The sequence below is a fragment of the Equus caballus genome, chromosome 1 (genome assembly GCF_041296265.1).
Source record: "Equus caballus isolate H_3958 breed thoroughbred chromosome 1, TB-T2T, whole genome shotgun sequence".
Classification (NCBI taxonomy): domain Eukaryota; kingdom Metazoa; phylum Chordata; class Mammalia; order Perissodactyla; family Equidae; genus Equus; species Equus caballus.
In genome coordinates, this window is record NC_091684.1 from 32,658,956 (window position 1) to 32,680,624 (window position 21,669).

Here is a 21,669-nt window from a genome sequence, read left to right on the forward strand (position 1 = left end):
TATGGTGTTGATTGCACATATCTGTAAGTACACTAAAAGCCATTAAATTGTACACTTTAAACAGGTGAAGTGGATGGTATGTGAGTTATGTCTCAGTAAAGCTGTTTTAAAAAAAGTTTTAAAGATTATTTAAAAAAAAAGAAACAAAAACCACATGAGCCTTGCCCAAGAGCCCTTGCTCAATGGCAGGGAAGTGGGCGTGGGTGGGGGGTTGGGGAATCTAAAACGGCCGCCGTGCTGCAGACCAACAGCAGTCTTCTTTCAGTCCCTGTCCTGATGCAGCGCCCAGTCTCCCCAGGTGGCTCCAGGGATGATCCTCAGGGCTGTGGTTGAGCAAGTGTGCTGGTTCCAGCTGAGCCAACGGGGAGACTCAAAGGAGAGGCCTCAGGAGAGGCAGGGATAAAAACTGGCCCCAAACTCTGTCCTGGCACCTTGCATCTCCCTCCCAGACAAGTGACTGGCAGTCTGGGCTCCTAGGTTCCATTTCTGATTTGCTATGTGGCCCCAGGCTGGGGCCTTCCTCTGCTCTGCAACTGATTTCCTTCATCCCTGATCCCTGTCTTGAAAGCTGCAGGATCTCGGAGGAGAGGATAGGCTGAGCCTTATTGCCACAGCCTGGACCAGGCGGGTGTCTCACCACAGGCAGCCTCTAAATCCCTCTGGAGATTTATCCCCTTGAGCAAATATGGTCCATTGTTAAAGTAAAACACCCCTGGGAGGGTGAGTGGTTAGAGCTAGCAACCACTTGAGAAAAAAAGTTCTCATATCCCAAGGAAAGACTGTCCTGTTGCCATGGCAATAAGTAACACCCTCCCTCCGCAGTTTTAAACATTTAATTAAGCACTTCTCATCACCATTTAATTAAACAATGACAATTTGCCTCAGTGGCCATGCTTATGTAAGACAGCCAATCAGCAACAGCCACACTGTTCACCAACCCATCCCTAAACTCTCCCTCCTCCAGCGTGCCCATCGCTGCCCTTCACACCTCCCAGCGCCTTATAGGTCAGTTCCCTGCTCTGCTCAGGGACATTGTACCCAACAGGCTTTGCTGCACCTTCCTTAAGTCAGTCATAAATTCAGGTTTTTGTCTCACATATTGACAGGTGGTCTCTTCCTTAGGTACACTCATATTCTGGAATACTGCCTTCCTGGGAGTAATTTATCCTCACTTCTAGGGCTACTGGTAGCCTCTCTGGTATCGAGGGTGAATTAGAAAAAGGTCAACCCTTCTTCTAGACAAGGCCCCAATGAGGACTGGATTTCAGATCCTTCTGCTGGGAAATTGAGCAGTCCATAGTCTGCACAACTGCATATAGCAACCCTGCTTATCGCACATAACTGATCAGCCAGCGAGTGCTGTACATTCTAGCTCCTAAATATATTCTCCAATCTTTCTCTTCCACTTTGCCTCTGCTGTCACAGCCTTAGTGTCAAACCTCATTATTTCTTGTCTGGATTGGTACAGTAGTCTCTAACTGGCATCCATGACTCCAGTCTTGCTCACTTCTAGAGCAAACATGTCATGCTCCTACTGGCCCCTGTGCCTTTGCAGCTGCTATTCTCTTGGCCTGGCCTGTACCTGCATCCTCACCTTCCTGGTCAACTCCAGTTCATCCCTTAGGATTCAGCTCCAATGCCACTGCAATGGACTGAATGTTTTTGCCCCTCCCCCCATCATATGTTGAAATCTTAACTCCCAAGGTGATGGTATCAGGAGGTAGGGGCCTATGAGAGATGATTAGGTCATGAGGATGGAACTCTTATGAATTGAATCAGTGCCCTTATTTATTTTTTTTGAGGAAGCTTGTCCCTGAGCTAACATTGGTGCCAATCTTCCTCTACTTTGTATGTGGGATGCCACCACAGCATGGCTTGATGAGTGGTGTGTAGGTCCCAGCAGAGGATCTGAACCAGAAAACCCTGGGCCACCAAAGTGGAGTGTGTGAACTGAACAACTATGCCACTGGGCCAGCCCCGTGGATCAGTACCCTTATAAAAGAGACCCCACAGAACTCCCTCACCTCTTCTGCTATGTGTAGACACAGTAAGAAGTGACTATGAGCCAAGAAGCAGACCCTCACCTGACATTGAATCTGCTGGTGACATGATCTTTGGCTTCCCAGACTGTCATTTATAAGCCACGATGTCTATGGTATTCTGTTATAGCAGCCCGAACAGTCTGAGACAGTCACCTTACCTGACAGTTGTGCCTGACTCTCCTCCTAGGCCTGACCACACCCTGCCAGGTTCGGGGCTCCCACAGCTCCTGAGCATACCTGGATGATGGCCCTGATCGTCACCACCAGACTTCTCTGCTGCCACCCCCACCAGCTTGTTAGCACTGCACATGAGAACTAGGCTACTTTCATCTCTTTGTAACCAGGCGGTTGTGAAGAACAGAACTTGGGAGAAAAGTAAGTTATAATTCCAACTCCACCACTTAATGCTGTGGAGAATGTAAGCAACTTTCTTGGCTTTTCCCAGCTTTGGTTTCCCCATCTGCAAACCATGGATAATAACAGCACCTACTGCACAGAGTGGTTGTGAGGACTCAGCAGGATCATGTGTGTAAGGTGCTTGGCGTGGTGCCCAGCTCAGCGAGGGCTAATAAATGGTGGTTATTATTGTTACTACCATGAAGAGTCTCTGACACACAGACATTCGTTAAATGTTATTTTCCTCTCCTCCTCTCTGCCCCAACACCTGATATACAGGGCAGCAATCTATGTCAGCTGAATAAATGGAGGACCAATACTCCTAAAGTACAAGACTGCTAAGTTCTTTTCCCAGATTGCAACCTTCCAAAACTCCCTATTAAAATCCAGATTCCTTAGCCTGGCCCTCAAGGCCCTTCAGGATCTGCTCCCAATCTATCCTGCCAGTTTCACTTTCAAAAAGTCACCTCCTCCACGGGGCTGGCCCAGTGGCGCAGCAGTTAAGTTCGCACATTCTGCTTTGGGGGCCCAGGCACGGCACCGCTTGGCAAGCCATGCTGTGCTAGGCATCCCACATAGAAAGTAGAGGAAGATGGAGACGGATGTTAGCTCAGGGCCAGTCTTCCTCAACAAAAAGAAGAGGATTGGCAGCAGATGTTAGCTCAGGGCTAATCTTCCTCAAAACAAAAAAATTCACCTCCTCATCAAAGATAGCCTTCTGACAGCCCCCCTATATGAGAGCATCTTCTTGGAGCCCAAAAGTTTCACCTGAACCTCTCTTGCCCCTCTAGCTGAGCTCTGCCTGTGTCATGTATTCATTTGGCAAATAGATCTGTTGCACACCTACTATGTGCTAGACACCATGGTAGGCTCTGATGTCACAAGAGTGGACTAGACATGGTCCCTGTCCTCAGGGGGTTCACAGTCAGGGGGCAGGCAGAGAAGCAAAATGCAATTCTGCGAATCGAGCATCAGTGAGCATTAAAGTTACTAGGTGCCCTAGAGAGCATTAGATACAACGTCTTCGATTTACAAATGAGACCAGAGGGTTTTGTGCTTATCTTAGCACCATCAACCTCTAGTTTTCTTAAGAGCAGAGCGAGAATCTTTAAGCATCTTTACGTACCTTCATATGCTCCCTTAGCACAGTGCCTAGCACATAATAGGTGGTCAAGAAAGAACTTTTGGGTCTGTAACTGAGTTAAATTGATGAGAACCAGTCCTCCTAACACCTCCCTGAGATCCAGAGGCTGCTCACTGCCCACCCAGTATCAATTCTTCCCTTCTACCTTAGCAATAGGACTTCTATTTTGGGGGAAAGGTTGGGGCTGCAATGTTCCCAACTACAAGACTCCCTGTCTCAGCCTTCTCTGCAGCTAAGTTTGGCCAAATTGCTAAGTTCTGGCCAATCGTATCTAAGTGGAACTGGCTTAAAGGGAGCTGACTTGGCCGTGAGGTGCACCTTTTGGCTCTTCCTCCCTTCCTTCTCACTGAGTCTGGGACTTGGCCTGGATTGTGAATGTGATGGTTGGAGCTTCTGCAGCCCAACTTTGGAGCATGAGGTGATACTGAGGATGGAAGTCACATACCCTGAAGGGTGGAGAAGAAAAGGAGAGGGACCCCAGGACCCTGAAGACTCTGCGGAGGCACTATGCCAGCTTGGACTGCCCACCTACCTCCTGATTTCCTGAATGTGAAAGAATTAACCTCACGTGTTTAAGCCACTATAGCGAAGTCTCTCTTACAGTAGCTGAACATGATTCCTTACTGATACAGAGGCCCTGACGAGAATGGGGAGTTTGAAGCAGCAAGCAGGGAAAGGTTTAATTGTGGAGTAAGAATGAATTTGGGGGATCGGGATGCCAGGTGGAGGGGGCCTGCCCTGTGGCCGAGTGGTTAAGTTCACGCTCTGCTTTGGTGGCCCAGAGTTTCACCAGTTCAGATCCTGGGCGCAGACGTGGCATCACTCACCAGGCCATGTTGAGGTGGCATCCCACATGCCACAAATAGAATGACCCACAACTAAAAATATACAACTATGTACTGGGGGGATTTGGGAGAAAAAATCAAAAAAAAAAAAAAAAATGATGCCAGGTGGAATGGCTATCACGCTGTCTCTGCTCCCCCAGACTCCCTCCTGCCACCTATGGACACCTCTTGTCAGCTGGGAAAAAAGGGTGGACTCCACCTTGGGGACAGTCCCCTCTTTGAGCAAGAGCACATGTGCCCAGACTCCAGTCCCTCCACACTGAAGGGAAACACACATCCTCTTTAGTGTACCAGGCCATCCGCTTGTCCCTCCAGACTTACTCTAGGAGGCAAGCTCTTCTTCCTGAAAGCTCTTCTTTGGCCAAATGGAATGTTAATGCCCCTGAAGCCAAGGGACTCTCGGCTTTCTGCAGTGGTGATGTGCCAGGCATGGTGCTAAGCATTCTGCATGCATTATCTCATTTTAGCCTCAGAACAGCAGCCCCATTTTCAGATGAGGAAGCTGCGGCTCAAAAAGTTCAGCCGCCTGCCCCCGGTCACACCTAGGATGTAGCTCCAAATGCAGGCTTGCCTAAGTCCCAAGCCCGAGTTTCAACACAGCTTCCGCAGTTAGGGAAACCCTCCGGAGCAGCTGCCACTCCACCGCCTGGGTCAGGATGGGCTGCCCCTGGCGACAAAGCGCCTCTCCCTCCCCCAGAGCTTGAGTCCTAAGTTAAACACCCAAACCATCCTCTGCCTCTTCGAGGCAGGAGGCTAAGCCTCAACTTCCCTTTCCTCTGGCCCAGTGTCATAACCAATTACAGCCCCACTGACCTAAACATGGCCTTCCTGCTCCCCTTGGGCTCAGCACTTTGAGTTGTTGACACAAATAATCCATAATTAATTTATAAATCAAAATTGGGGTGAGTTTATTATGAGCTAGGTTTGAGGACTATAACCCAGGGACTTCCTTCCCCAAGGAAGGAAGGGCACCAAAGAAGTGGGGTGTACAGCGTGGTTATATACCGTCTTGGAACAAAGAGCATACAGCACATATGACAGGAATATCTCTTTTTCTACTGTCATGAGATGCTTGGCTGGCACAGCAGGGTGGGAGCCAGCAGGTCAGTAGTCACAAAGTGAGCACAGCAGGTTGGTAATTAATCCTTAGTTTCCAGGAAGAGATGCTTATCCTTAAAGAAATGCTGATATGGAAGGAAGTTACATCTCTATCTTTAAGGGCATCATTCTTGTCTTAGGGACATAGTAGATGTTTAAAGCAGATGTGCAATGCATGTTTAACAGGCCACGTCAGGCCCTTTTGGAAAAACCATGTCGGGCCGAATTAGTTTTAAACCAAATGGTTTCCTCATATTCTCCAACATATCTTACTGCTTTTCATTTATTTATCAGGCGGCAGCAGCCCTGTTCCCTCCACACAAGCCTCACAGACGTTTTTAAGAACAGTGGCTGCAGAGGGGGCTCCTGGGCTAAGAGTTGGATGTCCCAGCTTCTGCCCATCCACTGACTGTGTGACCTTGGGAGTGTCACTGAACCTCTTGGAACCATGTTTTCCCATCTGTGAAATGAAGACCTGCTCTGTCCTCCTCACTTAGATAATAGGTGAAAAAGTGTTTTGCAATTTAAGAAGAGTTTTTTGGATAATAATAATTAGCTCACCTTTATTGCCTTCTTACTATGTGCCAGGCAGTGTTCTAAGCACTTTATGTGTATTATTTATTTATTTATTTACTTTGTTCTAAGTACTTTACATGTATTGTTTAGTTCTTATACACCCTATAGTTAGACATTCTTTTTCTTTTCTTTTTTTTTTTTTTGAGGAAGACTAGCCCTGAGCTAACATCCACCACCAACCCTCCTCTTTTTGCTGAAGAAGGTTGGCCCTGAGCTAACATCTGTGCCATCTTCCTTTATTTTATATGTGAGACGCCTGCCACCACATGGCTTGGTAAGTGGTGCATAGGTCCATGCGCGGCATCCAAGCTGGTGAACCCCAGGCCAATGAAAACGAGTGTGTGAACTTAACTGCTACGCCACCGGGCCGGCCCTTGGTTATACATTCTTATCTCCATTTTACAGATGAGGAAAACTCAGGCTCAGAGAGTAAGGTGACTTGCTCAAGGTTAGACAGGAAGTGGTGGTACTTCGATTCTAACCCAGAAGCTCTAACTACCGAACCCATCCTACAAATGTGAGCGGTCCTCATTAGCCATATGTAGTATGGCTAATCATGGAGATGGCTAATTCCTCTGGGTGGAAGATGTTGCTGGAATTCAGGTGCAGGGAAGTTGGTCCTTCATCAAAAAGGAGAACCTTGGGGTGTGGGGAGAGAGTATGCTCAGGCCATCTGGATGCCTCTCGTCCCCTCTCCTGGAACCCCATGCCTTCTGGAAGAGGTTCTGAGCAGATGCCTCAGGATAGAGTGCCAGCAAGTGGCCTATGGCCTCTCCAATCCCAATTCCAGACTGATGTTTCATCCAAGGGCTGTATCCAGTTATGATGCAGACTCAGTATGGAGGCCAGCAGTTGTCTGCTCCCTGGGAAAAGGATGGGAAGGCTGCCACTACCCTGGACCTCTTATCTCCCCATCTGATTTGCAAAATCCCAGCCTGCTCAGCAGTTATTGCTGCCTCTCTGCACGGTTTTAGCTTTCACTGGTTGTTTGCAGAGCTCCCTCTGGTGTCAAAGGTGCACCACCGCACCCTTCGCAGGGTACCACTAACGACGACATTTTTGGAGTTGTGTGTGTTTTGACAGACACACACACTTTCACATTGAATCCTCAGAGCAGCCCAGTGGGTTCAGTATTATTATCACCACTTTACAGAGTATGAAATGGAGACTCAGAGAATTTAAATCCTTGCTCAGTGTCATGCTATAAAGTAACTTGAGATCCGAACCCAACACTTTCTGTGCCCTCTCTCAGGAACTGTCCCCACGTCTAGACCTGTGGTTGTGAGCACCAGCTTGCTCACAGCAGTTTCCAAACTCGCCTTCCTCTTCCTCCCCAGGCCACCAGTTCCCTTATCTCAGCCTTACTGCCCAGGTCTCAGCCTGTGTCCCTGGAGTGGGGCTCAACCAGAGGGTGGTGGTGTTGGCTCCTGTGGCTGGACGTGCGGGGCCCAGAGTCAGTGCTCAGCTGTCTTCTCTGCAATGACGCTTTCTCACGTTGACAATCTTTATGCTCTTTCTGCTCTGTGTGCAAGGACCACTTTTTATTTTTAGCAAACTAGTGAAGTGTGATATATACAGAAAACGCACAAATTCTAAGTGCACAGCTCAGTGAATTATCACACAGTGAATACATCCACGTAACCTCCCTTCTGATAAGAACTTAGAATATTACCACACCCTTTGTGCCCTCTCTCAGTTATTAACACCATTGTAACTGCTATCCTGACTTCTAATAATAGAGATAAGTCGTGCCTGGTTTTGAACTCCATCTAAGTGGAATCATGCTTTTTTGTGTTTTCTGGAGTCTTCTTAGATCATACATGCGTTCCATGTAGCAGTAGTTTGCTTGTTCTCATTGCTGTATACAGCCGAATATGGTATTAATCCCATTATATCAATATACCACAATTTATTTATCTGTTCTACTGTTGGTAGACATTTGGATCATTTCCAGTATTTTCCACTATTTGGCTATCTACATCCTCACCAACACTTAGAATGGCTAGTCTTTTTATTTATTTATCTTTTATTTATTTATTTTGAGGAAGATTAGCCCTGAGCTAACATCTGCTGCCAATCCTCCTCTTTTTGCTGAGGAAGACTGGCCCTGAGCTAACATCTGTGCCCATCTTCCTCGACTTTATGTGGGGGATGCCTGCCACAGCATGGCTTGACAAGTGGTGCGTAGGTCCACACCCAGGATCTGAACCAGCGAACCCTAGGCTGCCGAAGTGGAACGTGGAAACTTAAGTGCTGTGCCATTGGGCCAGCCTGGGCTAGTCTTTTAAATTTTAGCTATTCTGGTGGGTGTGTAGTGGCATTTCCTTGTGGTTTTAATTTGCATTTCCCTGTTGGTTAATGACATTGAGCATCTTTTCAAATGTTTATTGGTCATTTGGCTATCCACTTCTGTGAAGTGCCTGTTCATGTCTCTTGGCAATTCTTTTTATTGAATTGTCTGCCTTGTTCTTATTGATTTGTAGGGGTTCTTTATATATTCTGATGTACTTTGTTAGTTATATGTATTGGAAATATCTTCTCCCACTCTTTGACTTGCCTCCTAGTGCTCTTTATGGTGTCTTTCCATGAGCAGAATTTCTTACATTTAATGTATTCTAGTTTGTTGATCTTTTCCTCGGTGCTTAGTGCTTTCTGTGTCTCATTGAATAAACCACCAGGCTGTGGGAACTTATGCAAATCACTTCAGTTTTCTGGATTTGGTGAAATGAAGAGTTGGTTCAGATATTCAAATGAAGAGTTGGTTTACAGCTATTTTGAATTTCACAGATTAGTAAACTTGTTTTAAAAAGGAATAAGCCTGACAAAATGTTGCCTATTCTTTACTTTGGCAAATAATAGTCTTTGGAAAAAAAGCCTCTTCCTTTTATTCTCACTATTGCTTTATAAAAGGAAGGGCATTTGAACACCAGCATCACTATATTGTACTTATTTTACTGCAGAACAGTGAAAGAATTGTCACTCACCAGCATGTGACCTGTCACCTAGATGGCGGTTCAGGTGTCTGCTTCCAGCACCAACCCCACAGGTTCACGAATTTCATGCCCGCCTTTCCTTTACTCTCCATTCCCAGCTCTTTGGTTCTTGGCACCTCTTAACTCCCTCAGAGATGTATGTTTGGAGCTTTGCATTTCTAACTGGAAAGAAAGACCATCTCAGTTTGCCTAAGAAAAGACTAATTGGTATTTACATTTATGCTTGAATTTTTATAATTTGTGCTCTCATTTTAGAGCTTTTATTCCCTCCATAACACTCATCTACTCATTCGTTCATTCATTCATTCAGCAATAATTTGTTGAGTACCTACTATGTGCCAGGCACTGTTCTAGGTGCTGCGAATGGAAGTGGCAAAGACAAAATTCCTGTCATCATGGAATTTATATTGTGGAGAGGATGCCAGGAGTCTATGTTCTTCACAGGCACCCCAGAGATCAGCTGCAACTAATATTTTAAAGATCTTTAGGAACTTGTCTATTTAAGAACAAGGGATGTCTTAGTCTGTTCGGGCTGCTAGAACAAAATGCCGCAGACTGGGTAGCTTATAAACAACAGAAATTGATTTCTCACAGTTCTGGAGGCTCAGAGTCTGAGACCAGAGTGCCCCCATGATTGGGTGAGGGCCCACTTCCTGGCTCACAGCTGGCACCTTTTCACTGAGTCTTCACATGGTGGCAGGGGCTAGGGAACTCTCCGGACCCTCTTTTATAAAGCACTCATTCCGTTCATAAGGGTTCCACCTTAACGACTTAAGCACCTCCCAAAGGCCCCACCTCCTAATACTATTATCTTAGGGAGTTAGATAGGGATTTTGGTGTCTAAAAAAAAAAAATTATCATAGGAATTTTGGGGGGATACAAACATTTAGACCCTAGCAAGGAGGAAAATTCAGACCATATAAGTGAAAGAAGCAGGATACAAAAACTTTGTCGACTTCTGGCTCATTTAGAAGATTGACTTATTGAAGTGTCTTATTTAGTGGGAGCTAAGAAATGGAAAATGCATGCTAAAACCTAACCAGGCAAAGCCCACCAGGATCAAGCCTTAGTCTGACAGAATCAGACTTACTGATTTGAAGTGAGGGAGGGAACTCCAGAGCAATCTTGGAATGCTGCTCCGCAAGAGGGGAGGGAAGCATCTTTCGTAAGTTTTGGGTTCTGGCTGAAGGATGCTGGTGAGGCTCACAGGGGAGTGGGAGTTCTGGGTTGGTTGCGGGTTCCCAAGTGGAATTAGAAGAGGACTTTAACCAGAGGGCATTCAGTGCTGTCATGAAGCAAGGATGGCCTAGCCATCCAGCATCCCCAGTAATCAATGAAAATAGTTAAACGGGCTTAGAGCATTCCTGGTTGCTGTTTTCTCTTTTCAGGTCAAACATTTTCACACTCTCAGGTCTGGACAGGGTTTTTGTTGTTGTTGTTGTTGTTTTTAAAGATTTTATGTTTTTCCTTTTTCTGCCCAAAGTCCCCCAGTACATCGTTGTATATTCTTTGTTGTGGGTCTTTCTAGTTGTGACATGTGGGAGGCTGCCTCAGCGTGGCTTGATGAGCAGTGCCATGTCCGCGCCCAGAATTCGAACCAACGAAACACTGGGCCGCCTGCAGCGGAACACGAGAACTTAACCACTCGGCCAGGGGGCCAGCCCTGGACAGGTTTTGACACTCAAGTAAATTTGTTTCCAGCTTAACTTTTGAAATTAGATTTTCAACAATAATATAGACGTAGGTCTGTTTTTTAACTTGCAAAAGAATTCTCGTTTTATAAGACTCATTCCAGTCGCCAAGAACCACGGCCGTGGCGCACGAGCCCCACAGACTCCCTAGTAACAGAACTCCCTCCCTAGCAACGGATCTCCGAGCCGCTCCGGGATCCCGGGCCTGGAGGGCCCGTAAAACCGGATGGTGCCTGGTTTCCCATAGTAACCGACTCGAATCCGGAAGTGACGCCAGAGGAAGAGGAAGTGAAGCGGGCTACGGGTCCACGTGGGTTCTGCGCCTGTCTCTGCGTCCGGGGACGCCAGTCAGTGAAGCTCAGTCGACATGGGTCGCTCGGGCAAGTTGCCGTCTGGTGTCTCGGCTAAGTTGAAGCGCTGGAAGAAAGGCCATAGCAGTGACAGCAACCCCGCCGTCTGCCGCCACCGCCAGGCCGCCCGCAGCCGCTTCTTCAGCCGGCCCTCAGGTAGCGGAGGGGAGACCTGGCCGCAGCCGGCGGCGTGGTTCTGGGCAAGCCTGGGTCTGGAAGACTCTGGGACTCTGGAGGCCCCGGGGCTCAGGCATTGGACCTTCCATGTCTTGGAATGTCGAATCTGGAGCCTGCGGTAAAGGCCCACCCTCCCCGTTTAACAGATGCAGAGCCTGAGTCCACAGTGGGGAAGTGACTTGTCTAAGGTACCACGAGTATCAGTGTTAACGTTGGGTGGCTCTTTACAAAAAGCGCTTTCATCTTCATTTATTTCCCAAGCCTCCTGAGTATAGGCCCCAGCCCACTCCCACCGGCGCTTGCTGCCATCGGGACAGGAAAGCAGCAGCTTTTACCTGGAGGGTCCCGTGTCTGGGTTAAGGTCTGGGTGTTCTGTGGACTGATGAGGCGGGCCGCGACCGGAGTGCAGCCTCTCGGGTTGTGGGCTTGGACTCTGCTGGTTTGTTTTGTGGGGTGGTTCTTGTTCTCCTGGTCATAAGGCGGGTAGAAGTGAGGGGCCTTACCTTGTGCCTCCGGTTTTCAGGAAAGAGCGATCTGACAGTTGATGCGGTGAGGTTGCATAATGAGCTGCAGTCAGGGTCCCTGCGCCTGGGCAAAAGCGAAGCCCCTGAGACGGCTATGGAAGAAGAGGGGGCGCCGGCTCTCACCGAGAAGTCCTCGGGCACCTTCCTGAGCGGTCTCTCCGACTGCACAAACGTCACCTTCAGCAAAGTGCAGCGCTTCTGGGAGTCCAACTCGGCTGCCCACAAGGAGGTAGGGGGAGGGTCAGGAGGGCCGCGGGATAGTGAGGAGGGGCCCGACTCCCGATTTTGATTTTCTTCTAGCGCCGGCTGACTGCTGTCCAGTGACAGCAGCTGGTATTTCTGGAGGATGTGTCATCCCTCCAACCCTTCGTGTCCCCTACTTATTACCTCTCGCAGAGCAGATTCCATTTTGTGCTTTTTCTAACAACATCTCCTCTGTGCAAGGGTGAAGTCCTTCAGGGTAGAAATATTTTCCAAACATTTCTCTCTTCTACTGTACCAACACAAGACTTTTTACATAAAATATTTTCAAGAAACATTTGTTGGGTAAATTAATGCTGAATAACAGTGGTTGGAAAATGTCTTATCTAACGAGAACTAAATTTTATTTACTTTTTTTAGTTAATATTTTTTTATTGAGATCATACTGGCTTATAACATTGTGTAAATTTCAGTTGTATGTTATTAAATTTCACTTTCTGTGTAGCTGCATCATGTTCACTACCAATACTCTAGTTTTTATCCATCGCCATATATGTGCCGCTTTATCCTTTTTGCCCTCCCTCCAACCCCTCCTCCTCTGGTAACCACTAATCTGTTCTCCTTATCTATGTGTTTGTTTATCTTTATGAGTGAAATCATATAGTATTTCTTTCTCTGTCTCGCTTATTTCGCTTCGCATAATACCCTTAAGGTCCATCCATGTTGTCACACAAGGCATGATTTTGTCGTTTTTTATAGCTGAGTAGTATTCTGTATACATACCACATCTTTATTCATTCAGCCATTGATGGGCACTTGGGTTGCTTCCAAGTTAATAGTTTTAAATTGTATATATTTCCTTTTTTTCGTTGTTTATGTGAAAGATGTCAAAATTATAAATGGTACCAAAGTGACGTGAGTAGAATAAAATGTGAAAGTTGTTCTCCCAACTTAATGCTTTCATGGTAGCTACTGTTAATGGATCATTGTGTAACTACCTAGACCAGCTGTGTCCAACAGAAATGCAATGCGAGCCGCATATGTAATTTACAGTTTTCTAGTAAGCACGTTAAAAAAAAGTAAAAAAGAAGCAGGTGAGATTTATCTTAATAGTGTATTTCTTTAACCCAATGTATCCAGAACATATTGACGGCCCTAGTGGTCTAGTGGTTAAGATTTGGAGCTCTCACCACCTTGGCCCGGGTCAGGGAACCACACCACTGTCTACTGGTTGTCATACTGTGCTGGCTGCCTGTTGCTGTGGTGCTGAAAGCTATGCCACTGGTATTTCAAGTACCAGCAGGGTCATCCATAGTGGACAGGTTTCAGTGAGCTTCCAGACTAAGACAGACTAGGAAGAAGGACCTGCCCACCCACTTTGAAAAAATTGGCCATAAAAGGCACTTTTATGATATAGCACTGGAAGAGGCATTTTCTGGTATAGTGCTGGAAGGTAAGAGGATGGCGCAAAGAGACTGGCAGAGTTCTGCTGTGCTGTGCGCAGGGTCGCTGGGAGTCAGAATCAACTCGACAGCACTAACAGCAACAACAAATACAAAATATTGTCATTTCAACATATAATCAACATAAAAAATTTGGGGATGTTTTACATTATTTTTATCATACAAAGTCTTTAAAACCTAATGTGTATTTTACCCTTACATCTCCATTTTGTTGCTAAATCTTCATTGGAAATACTTGATCTGTGTTTAGAGTTCATAAAACTTATAATTGCACAAGTAGATTCATGTACCCAAGTTGTTCTGAATCTGTTTTCCAATAACTGGATCAAGTATTTGTTTTTAAATTAAATTAAGTAAAATTTAACAAAGTTTCAGGTCCTCAGCCACACGAGTCACATTTCAAGTGCTCAGTAGCCTCTTGTCAACATTACTGGTCTAGACTTTTTTGTATATTTTTTATCCAAATTTTGTTTAGGTTTACTGAAATGTGATTATATTTTATAGACACTGTTCTGTAACTTTTTTCCCTACTGAACGGTATTTCTAAGTTAATATGTAGTTCCTCATTCTTTTCAATAGTTCATAGGATTTGCATCTATCATTATTTCTTATATGATAATAGTACATTATTGGTCCCCTGCTGATGGCTGCTTGGTCCCAGTTTGTTGCTGCAGTGAACACACTTGTACAGAAATGCTGCACATGTGTGCAGGCATGTCTGTAAGAGGTTAGAGTCCTAGAGGTGGGCTTTTGGTAGACGTGTTCTGCTCTTCCTGTTTGCTAGGCCCTGTGGTGTGTACCCCTGGTTCCAAATGCTGCTTGTCTTGTCTATCTCTGGGCTTTGTCGGGAGAGTAATTTGCAAAGGAACAAGGAGAAGAGGCTACCCTGGGTGGGGTTAGATCTGGAAGAGATGTCATGGGTGCCTCTCCCTCACGTGCAGATCTGTGCTGTTCTGGCCGCTGTCACCGAGGTGATCCGCTCCCAGGGAGGGAAGGAGACGGAGACTGAGTACTTTGCTGCGCTGGTGAGTGGGTGTGGCTTGGCAGTGGGTGTTCAGAGCAGCAGCTTATTCAGGCCGTACAGAGCAGGTGGGCGCCCCTGGCCTGTGGGGATAGAGAAGGACAACGCTGAACAGGCGAGAGTGCTCCAGTCATTCTCAGGTGACTTGGTAAGGCTGGTGGCATTTGCTACATTATTCTCAGAAAATAAAAATCCACTACTCTGTCTTTTTTCCCCTCGATCTGTGAAGCAGAGTTAGGCCCAGGGGATCCTCTGGAAAAGTGGTTTTCAAAGTGTGGTGTGGTGTGGGTGGGGGTCCCCAAGCCCATTTTGGGGGTTGACTAGATTGAAATTCTTTCCATAATAATAGTAGAACATCACTTACCTTTTCACGCTCACTTTCTCTTGAGTGTACCATGGTGTTTTCCAGAAGTTGTGTGATGTCTGATGACATTATTTTGACAGCTAATGGAATGATGCTTGCGTATTCTTGTGTTTTAAAAATTTCTCCATTTTAATTTTTAATGTGGTGAATATCAATAGTTATAAGCTACGTAAACAAAACCCCTTTGGGGAATTTCAGTAATTTCTAAGGGTGTAAAAGTTTGAGAACCACTACTCCACAACAGAGTTTGGCAAACTATGACCCACAAGTATAGTCTGACCCATGGTCTGTTTTTCTACAGCCTGAGAGCTAAGAATGGTTTTTACCTTTTTAAAGGATTGTCAAAACACACACAAAGAACAGGCAACAGAGACCATATGTGGCCTGCAAAGCCTAAAATATTCGTTATCTGGCACTTTTCAGAAAAAACTTTCTAACCTCAGCTCCAGAATAATAAATAGATGGTAATATGTGGTTTTTTATCATGTGCCAGGCAGTACTCTAAGTGTTTCATGTATATTAATTCATGACGTCTATTATCTCTATTTTACAAATGAGGAAACTGAGTCACAGAAAGGTTAAGTTGCTAACCCAAAGTCACACACTGGCAGAGCTGGGATTTGGACCTCTGCCACCAGGGTTCTTGGTCATAACTGTTTTGCTGGGCACGTGGTGCCCCGAGCTCTCCATTTGCCCAGCATGACACATTTCTTGTTTTCGCCCCATGATCCGGCCCTCAGATGACAACGATGGAAGCGGTGGAGTCCCCGGAGTCTCTGGCTGCTGTCGCTTACCTGCTGAACCTCGTCCTGAAGCGGTGAGTCCTCGCTCCTGCCTGAACCCCAGGTCTCGTTGTAGAGGGGAAAAGGGAGTGTGGACGGACCTTAGGAACAGGATTAGGAAATTGTTAAAAAGAACAAAAAGATAACTTGAGTGTCAGGTGGCATTCTACAACCTCAGGCTCTGGGGGTGGTTCGGGGTGTTGTACGGCAGTGTGAATGCTGGTGTCTGGGAAGGGGCAGTCCCCTGGTGCAGTGAGGGGGGCAGAAGGGATGGGGTGAGATGTTGGCTCCAGGATACCTGGAGACCTGCAGCCACGGGGGAGGTGGCGAGAGGATTGAAGCGCGTTTATTAGGGCCCATCTTCTGGGTAGTACAGAGAATGGGTAGCAGAAAAGGTGAGGGAGGTAGGAGCTCAGGTGCCTTGGAGAACGTACTGAATGGGGTATCAGGAAGGGTGCGCTCCTGTCCTGACTGTCGCTCACTTGCCGGCTCACTGGGCCAGTGCTGCATCCCTCTGTCCAGCTTCCACCAGACCGGGGCTGGGGCTGCCCCACCTGCTCTCAGAGGCCTCTCTGGGGTTCTGACCTCCATTCTTTCCCCACAGTGTGCCCAGCCCTGTGCTCATTAAGAAGTTCTCCGACACCTCCAAAGCCTTCATGGATATCATGTCAGCCCAGGCCAGCAGTGGCTCCACCTCTGCCCTCCGATGGGTTAGTGTCTGGGTCTCAGTTTCCCCTCTGCTGTCTTCAGAACCCATCTAATTTGGCTAAATCTTGGGTGCTCCCTGGGAGGGGTGTAGGCACTCTGTGGACCCTCACATGGATCTCTTTGGGTTTTCTGGAGCTGAGCTCTTTTCCCGCCTCGCTGAAGCAGGTAGAGCTGAGAGACTCTGACTTTCCTCTTCCAGGTCCTCTCCTGCCTGGCCACCCTTCTGCGGAAGCAGAACCTGGAGGCCTGGAGCTACCCTGTGACCCTGCAGGTGTACCATGGGCTGCTGAGCTTCACTGTGCACGCCAAGCCCAAGGTGAGGCTGCTTGGCCCCTGGAATAGGGGAGGGGGCCAGCCCACTCCAGTAAGGGGCTGGAGCTGGCGCTGGCCTGTCTGGGTGGGATGGGGGAGGTTGCCCAGAGTCCTAGGCTCTTGCCCAAAGGTTCTCCTTCCTGCTTCTGGGGCCCCATTGGCTTAGCTCCAGAAGGCGAGGGGCGCTCCTCCTCCTGCAGGAGGGATGTTCCCTGTCAGCCCCTTCTTTGTCTCTGCTGCCTCCCTGGTCAGTGACGTGTTTAATTGCAGTGGTGGGGGTGGGGGGTGCTTTGGAGTCACACAGACCTGAGCTGGATTCTACATTCACCACTTGTGCTGTGACCTTGGGCAAGTTACTTCATCTCTCTGAGCCTCAGTTTCCTAGCTGTGAAATAGGGGTAATAATACAACCTTGCTGCAAGGTTGTGGCGGGACTGCAAGGCTGCCCCCAGGCCTGGGGCAGTTCCTGGCTTACCGCAGGTGCTCAGCACACGGTGGTGGCCATGCTGCTGCCTCCTGAAGTTCAGGGCAGGGAGCATGTGGTAGTCACGGTCATAGTAATCACTCCCGTGCTGAGCGCTCGCCTCCTCGTGGGCGCATGCCTCTTTCCCCGTGTATTCATGTGGTCTTTCCCTCCTTTTCTTCACGGCTCTGCTGAAATGTCACTTCACTGGAGTGACACTTTCCTGACCACTGTATGAAAGGTAACAACTCTACTTTATGGTCTACAAAGCCCTTTTGCCTTCTGGTGTGCATTTGTTTGTCTTCTGCCTCCCAAGTAAATATGAGTTGTTTGCTCTGTTCATGGCCACACTGCCATCGCCGAGAACAGTGCCTGGCTTGGACACACAGTATTGCTCCACGGTTGAGCGAAGGAATAAGTCCCTGTTGTACAGATGAGGACACTGAAGCTCAGAGATTTAGTGGCTTGGCTTGCTCAGGGCTGTTTGGTGAGTTAGTGGGAGAGCAGGGATCGGAACTCAGCTTCGTCTCACTCCACAGCTCAGGAGTCTATACCCGCGCAGCCCGAGGCATAGCATCGGCTGTGTAGCAGGTGTACGATCAGCCTTGTTGGTTGGTGGTTGTGCCAGCCACCCAAGCCGCTGGTTGAATGCTGACCTGGCCCTGCCCCCTTGCCTCGCCCTCAGATCCGGAAGGCTGCGCAACACGGAGTGTGCTCGGTCCTCAAGGGCAGTGAGTTCATGTTTGGTGAAAAGGCCCCTGCCCATCATCCTGCTGCCGTTTCCACCGCCAAGTTCTGTGTCCAGGAGATTGAGAAGTCTGGAGGTGGGGAGCCAGGTCGAGGGCAGGGGGGTCGGGGCGGGAGCTCGCAGGGGAGGACAGCATCTGCTGCAGAGAGTGGGCTGGAATCTCAGCTCCTTGTCTGCCAGGCTCCAAGGAGGCCACCACCACCCTGCACATGCTGACACTGATGAAAGACCTGCTGCCCTGCTTCCCGGAAGGCCTGGTGAAGAGCTGCAGTGAGACCCTCCTGAGGGTCATGACCTTGAGCCATGTGGTGAGCTGGGGCTGAGAGCCGGCAGGCGAGGGCACGCTCAAGGTGGTGGGGGCACACTCAGGGTGGCGGGGGGTGGGGGGTAGTCAGACCCCAGGCCCACAGTGCTGGTGCTCGGGGAACTCACTGGTCAGGCCAGAAGCCGGGCCTCATGTCTCCCTGTCCTGACTCTGCTCCTTGCTACAACCAAGGTCGCCGCCTCCTCCCAGGTGTCAGGTAGGTGGGGCCGTCTGCAGGGTCCTGGTCCAGTTGGGAGCTGCCTCAGAGACCAGGGTGGGGCGAGGGTGGACCCACAGCAGGGCTGGTCAGGTGTCCGTCCTCTCCTACCTCGAGTTCCACTCCAGCCACAGTCACTGTTATTTCTTCTTTTTTTTTGTGTACTCACTAACAAATCCGAATGATAGCTTAAAGATACATAAAAATGAACCCGTGTTTCTCTCATCCTAGCACAATTTTGTTAATCTTTATACATTCTCCTGTAGTGTTTGTTCATGTATGTATTTTAAAGTATTTATTATATAAATGACATAATCATTGTTTAAAAGGAAAGAATCATTCAGAACAACTTGTGTGTGTCCTTTCAGACATTTTCTCTTTGGATAAACAAACACACTTAAAAACATTTGAAAATACAGCTATAACTCTTGTATACAAACCATTTATAGCCTGCCTTTTTAACCTGTTACGTTAAAAACATTTTGTTCATGTTTCTCCATTGTCTTTGTTTATGTCATTTAAAAGTTTTTCAGTGGCTGCCAAGACTTACTAAAGCGACAGTCCAGGTGTAGGGGGCTTGACTGGGGTTCAGAGGGCTGGGTCTTGCCCCCAGCCTACTGTGGGGAGTGGGAGGTTGAGGAGCCCGGGACAGCTGTGGGCTTTGCAGTTCCCCACTAAGCCTGCATGTCCTCTCCAGCTGGTGACAGCCTGTGCCATGCAGGCCTTTCACAGCCTCTTCCATGCCAAGCCCAGCCTGGGTACCCTGCCAGCAGAGCTCAATGCCCAGATCATCACGGTGAGGCCTGGTGGGACGGGGAGTGGCATGGCTGTGCTGGGGATAAGGGGTGGTGAGGGGCCCTGTTACTTGTCTGCAGAGTGAGGTTGGCGGGGCTGGGCTGCCCCACTGCAGGAGGCCAGTAGACAGGGAGCCAGGACACCAGCCCCCAAAGCTACATCAGTGTCCGCGGGAGCTGGTGGCCCTGCTTCTTGATCTAGTGAGTTAATAAGCTATTTCAGCGTGATGGTCTCATGGTATTAACAGATACCTTGAGCAGGGACCCTCAATCTTAGGAATCCGTGGATGGATTTGGGGAAGGAGGCAGAAACCCCCCAAATTGTTTGCAAAACGTATGTGTGTGCTCACATGCATTTTTCCAGAGAAGGGTTCTGTGGCTTTTGTCAGGTTCACAAAGGGTTGTGTGACCCAAGTTATATTCAACTGCTCCTGGGGCTTTTCTGCCACAGAAGCAGAACTGGAAGGGCTTCATGGAGCAGGGAAAGGAAGGAGCTAGGAAGGCCAAAGGGGCTGTGCATTCTGAGGCCACACGCACAGGCCTGTCACTGGGACATGCTGATGCCTATGGATGAGAAGGGGTCATTGTCATTGGGCTGCTGCTGAATGCACTTGCTCAGACACCTGCTTATTCCCTGTTGCCCCTCTAGGCCTTGTATGACTATGTTCCCAGCGAAAATGACTTACAACCCCTGCTGGCCTGGCTTAAGGTCATGGAGAAAGCCCACGTCAACCTAGTCAGGTATGGTTAAGTGGAGGGACGTCCCAGGGCCTCTAGCCAGGCTCTCTGCCCTGCGGTACAGGTGGGAGGGCCGTGAGCTGGAAGCTGCAGAGGGGTTCAGCTCCTTGGGGCTGGTGGCGTTTCCTGTGGAGTGTGCTGTAGACCAGCTCCTGTTGTCAGGAGGCACAGGGCAGGACAGCACAGCCTGCGTTAGCCAGGGCTGACGCCTTCCTGCAGAGCAGCAAGGCTGAGCTAAGAGCACTGCCCTCAGGGTGGGGCCTGAGTTCCATCCTGGTCTTGTCACCCTCTGGCTGTCATCCCGTGTGGTTGGTTTCCTTCTCAGAGGATCTCATTCACTTTCTGTGGCTCCACCTGACTCCTTACCTGGGTTAAAGTCCCTTCCTCTGGGATTCATAGTCTGCAAACCCTGTTTCTACCTTGTGTCTTTCATGTTACTCACAGTTGAGCTTGGCCATTTAATAGTAGCCCTTTGATAATTTTACTTGCCCGCATAAGGCTGAGAAGAAAACACGTCTGTCAATTGATGACTTGCATTTTGCCTGGAGCCAGGGTCTCTAAGGGCCCTGAGGCTCCACTGTGCTGTGTCTGTCCTCCTCCTCTGCTGAAGGGTTCCTGGTGGCCTGCTCTCCTCTAGGCAGCATGCTGGGCCTTTGCGTTGTTCTGTCTCAGTGATCAGCTACCCCCTGGGTAAGGTCTTAGCTCATTTCATAAACCAGAAACCAAAGCACCCCGAGTTAGCTTGTCACGCAGCTGCTAAGGAGCAGAGCCAGGTCTCCAGCCCATGCCCTTTTCCCTGCACCAAACCGCTTTCCACCTGGAGGTGCCAGAAAATGGCAAAATAGCCTTGTTCTCTGCTTCTCAGGATTTGTCCTACAGGAGGACTCCCACAGTCATGCCAGGGTGTGTGTCCCAGGATGTTTCTTAGAGACTAAAAAACCTAGAAACAACCTAAATGTGCCCTAGGAGGGGACTGGTTAAATGCAAACAGTGAAATACTATGCAGCCGTTAGAAGTAATTGAAGTGGATGTGTGCATGCTGATGTGGAAAGACCTCCAAGAGACGCTAAGCAAAAGCAGGTGCAGAACAGCCTGGATGGTGCGATTCTCTGTACTTTAGAGCCAAACCACCAGGGTGTGAATCCTAACCACCCCTCAACCCCCACTCACTAGCTGGGTGGCCTTGGGCAAGTTACTTGACTTTTCTGTGCCTTATAGTTTCCTCATCTATAAGATGGGAATTGTAATAGGACTTAATTTCGGTTGTTGCAAGGCTCTTTTTTTGTTTTCTGTTTGTTTTTTTTGGCAAGGTTTACATTAGTTAATGTGTGTTGTTATATCAGTACTTGGCATGTGATAAGTGTTCCATAAATGTTAGCAATTGTTATTGTTTTATACGTTTATGTATGGATAAAAACTTCTTGAAGAATATTTGAGGGGTCAGCCCTGTGGCTAAGTGGTTAAGTTTGTGCACTCCGCTTTGGTGGCCCAGGGTTTCACCAGTTCAAATCCTGGGCACAGACATGGCACCGCTCATCAGGCTATGCTGAGGCGGCGTCCTACATGCCACAGCTAGAAGGACCCACAACTAAAAAATACACAACTATGTACCAGGGGGCTTTTGGAGAAAAAGGAAAAGAACAAACCAAAACAAAACAAAAGAATATTTGAGAAACTTAACCTTGATTTTCCTCTGAGAAGTAGATCAGAGGGTCAGT

At 48.2% G+C, this 21,669-nt stretch overlaps 1 protein-coding gene across 1 annotated transcript in view; it reads left to right on the forward strand.

The window, feature by feature from the left end:
• The window catches only part of RRP12 (ribosomal RNA processing 12 homolog), a 42,380-nt gene that overhangs the window by 1,789 nt on the left and 18,922 nt on the right, over positions 1 to 21,669 (forward strand). The window contains exons 3-13 of the mRNA XM_001501555.6: positions 2,230 to 2,417; positions 11,033 to 11,291; positions 11,836 to 12,065; positions 14,442 to 14,525; positions 15,626 to 15,702; positions 16,272 to 16,377; positions 16,575 to 16,691; positions 17,836 to 17,974; positions 18,079 to 18,206; positions 19,117 to 19,215; positions 19,863 to 19,954. Of these exons, the coding sequence (XP_001501605.1) occupies positions 11,153 to 11,291; positions 11,836 to 12,065; positions 14,442 to 14,525; positions 15,626 to 15,702; positions 16,272 to 16,377; positions 16,575 to 16,691; positions 17,836 to 17,974; positions 18,079 to 18,206; positions 19,117 to 19,215; positions 19,863 to 19,954 (1,211 nt within the window). The 5' untranslated portion in view covers positions 2,230 to 2,417; positions 11,033 to 11,152. The remainder of the gene's footprint in view (positions 1 to 2,229; positions 2,418 to 11,032; positions 11,292 to 11,835; positions 12,066 to 14,441; positions 14,526 to 15,625; positions 15,703 to 16,271; positions 16,378 to 16,574; positions 16,692 to 17,835; positions 17,975 to 18,078; positions 18,207 to 19,116; positions 19,216 to 19,862; positions 19,955 to 21,669) is intronic.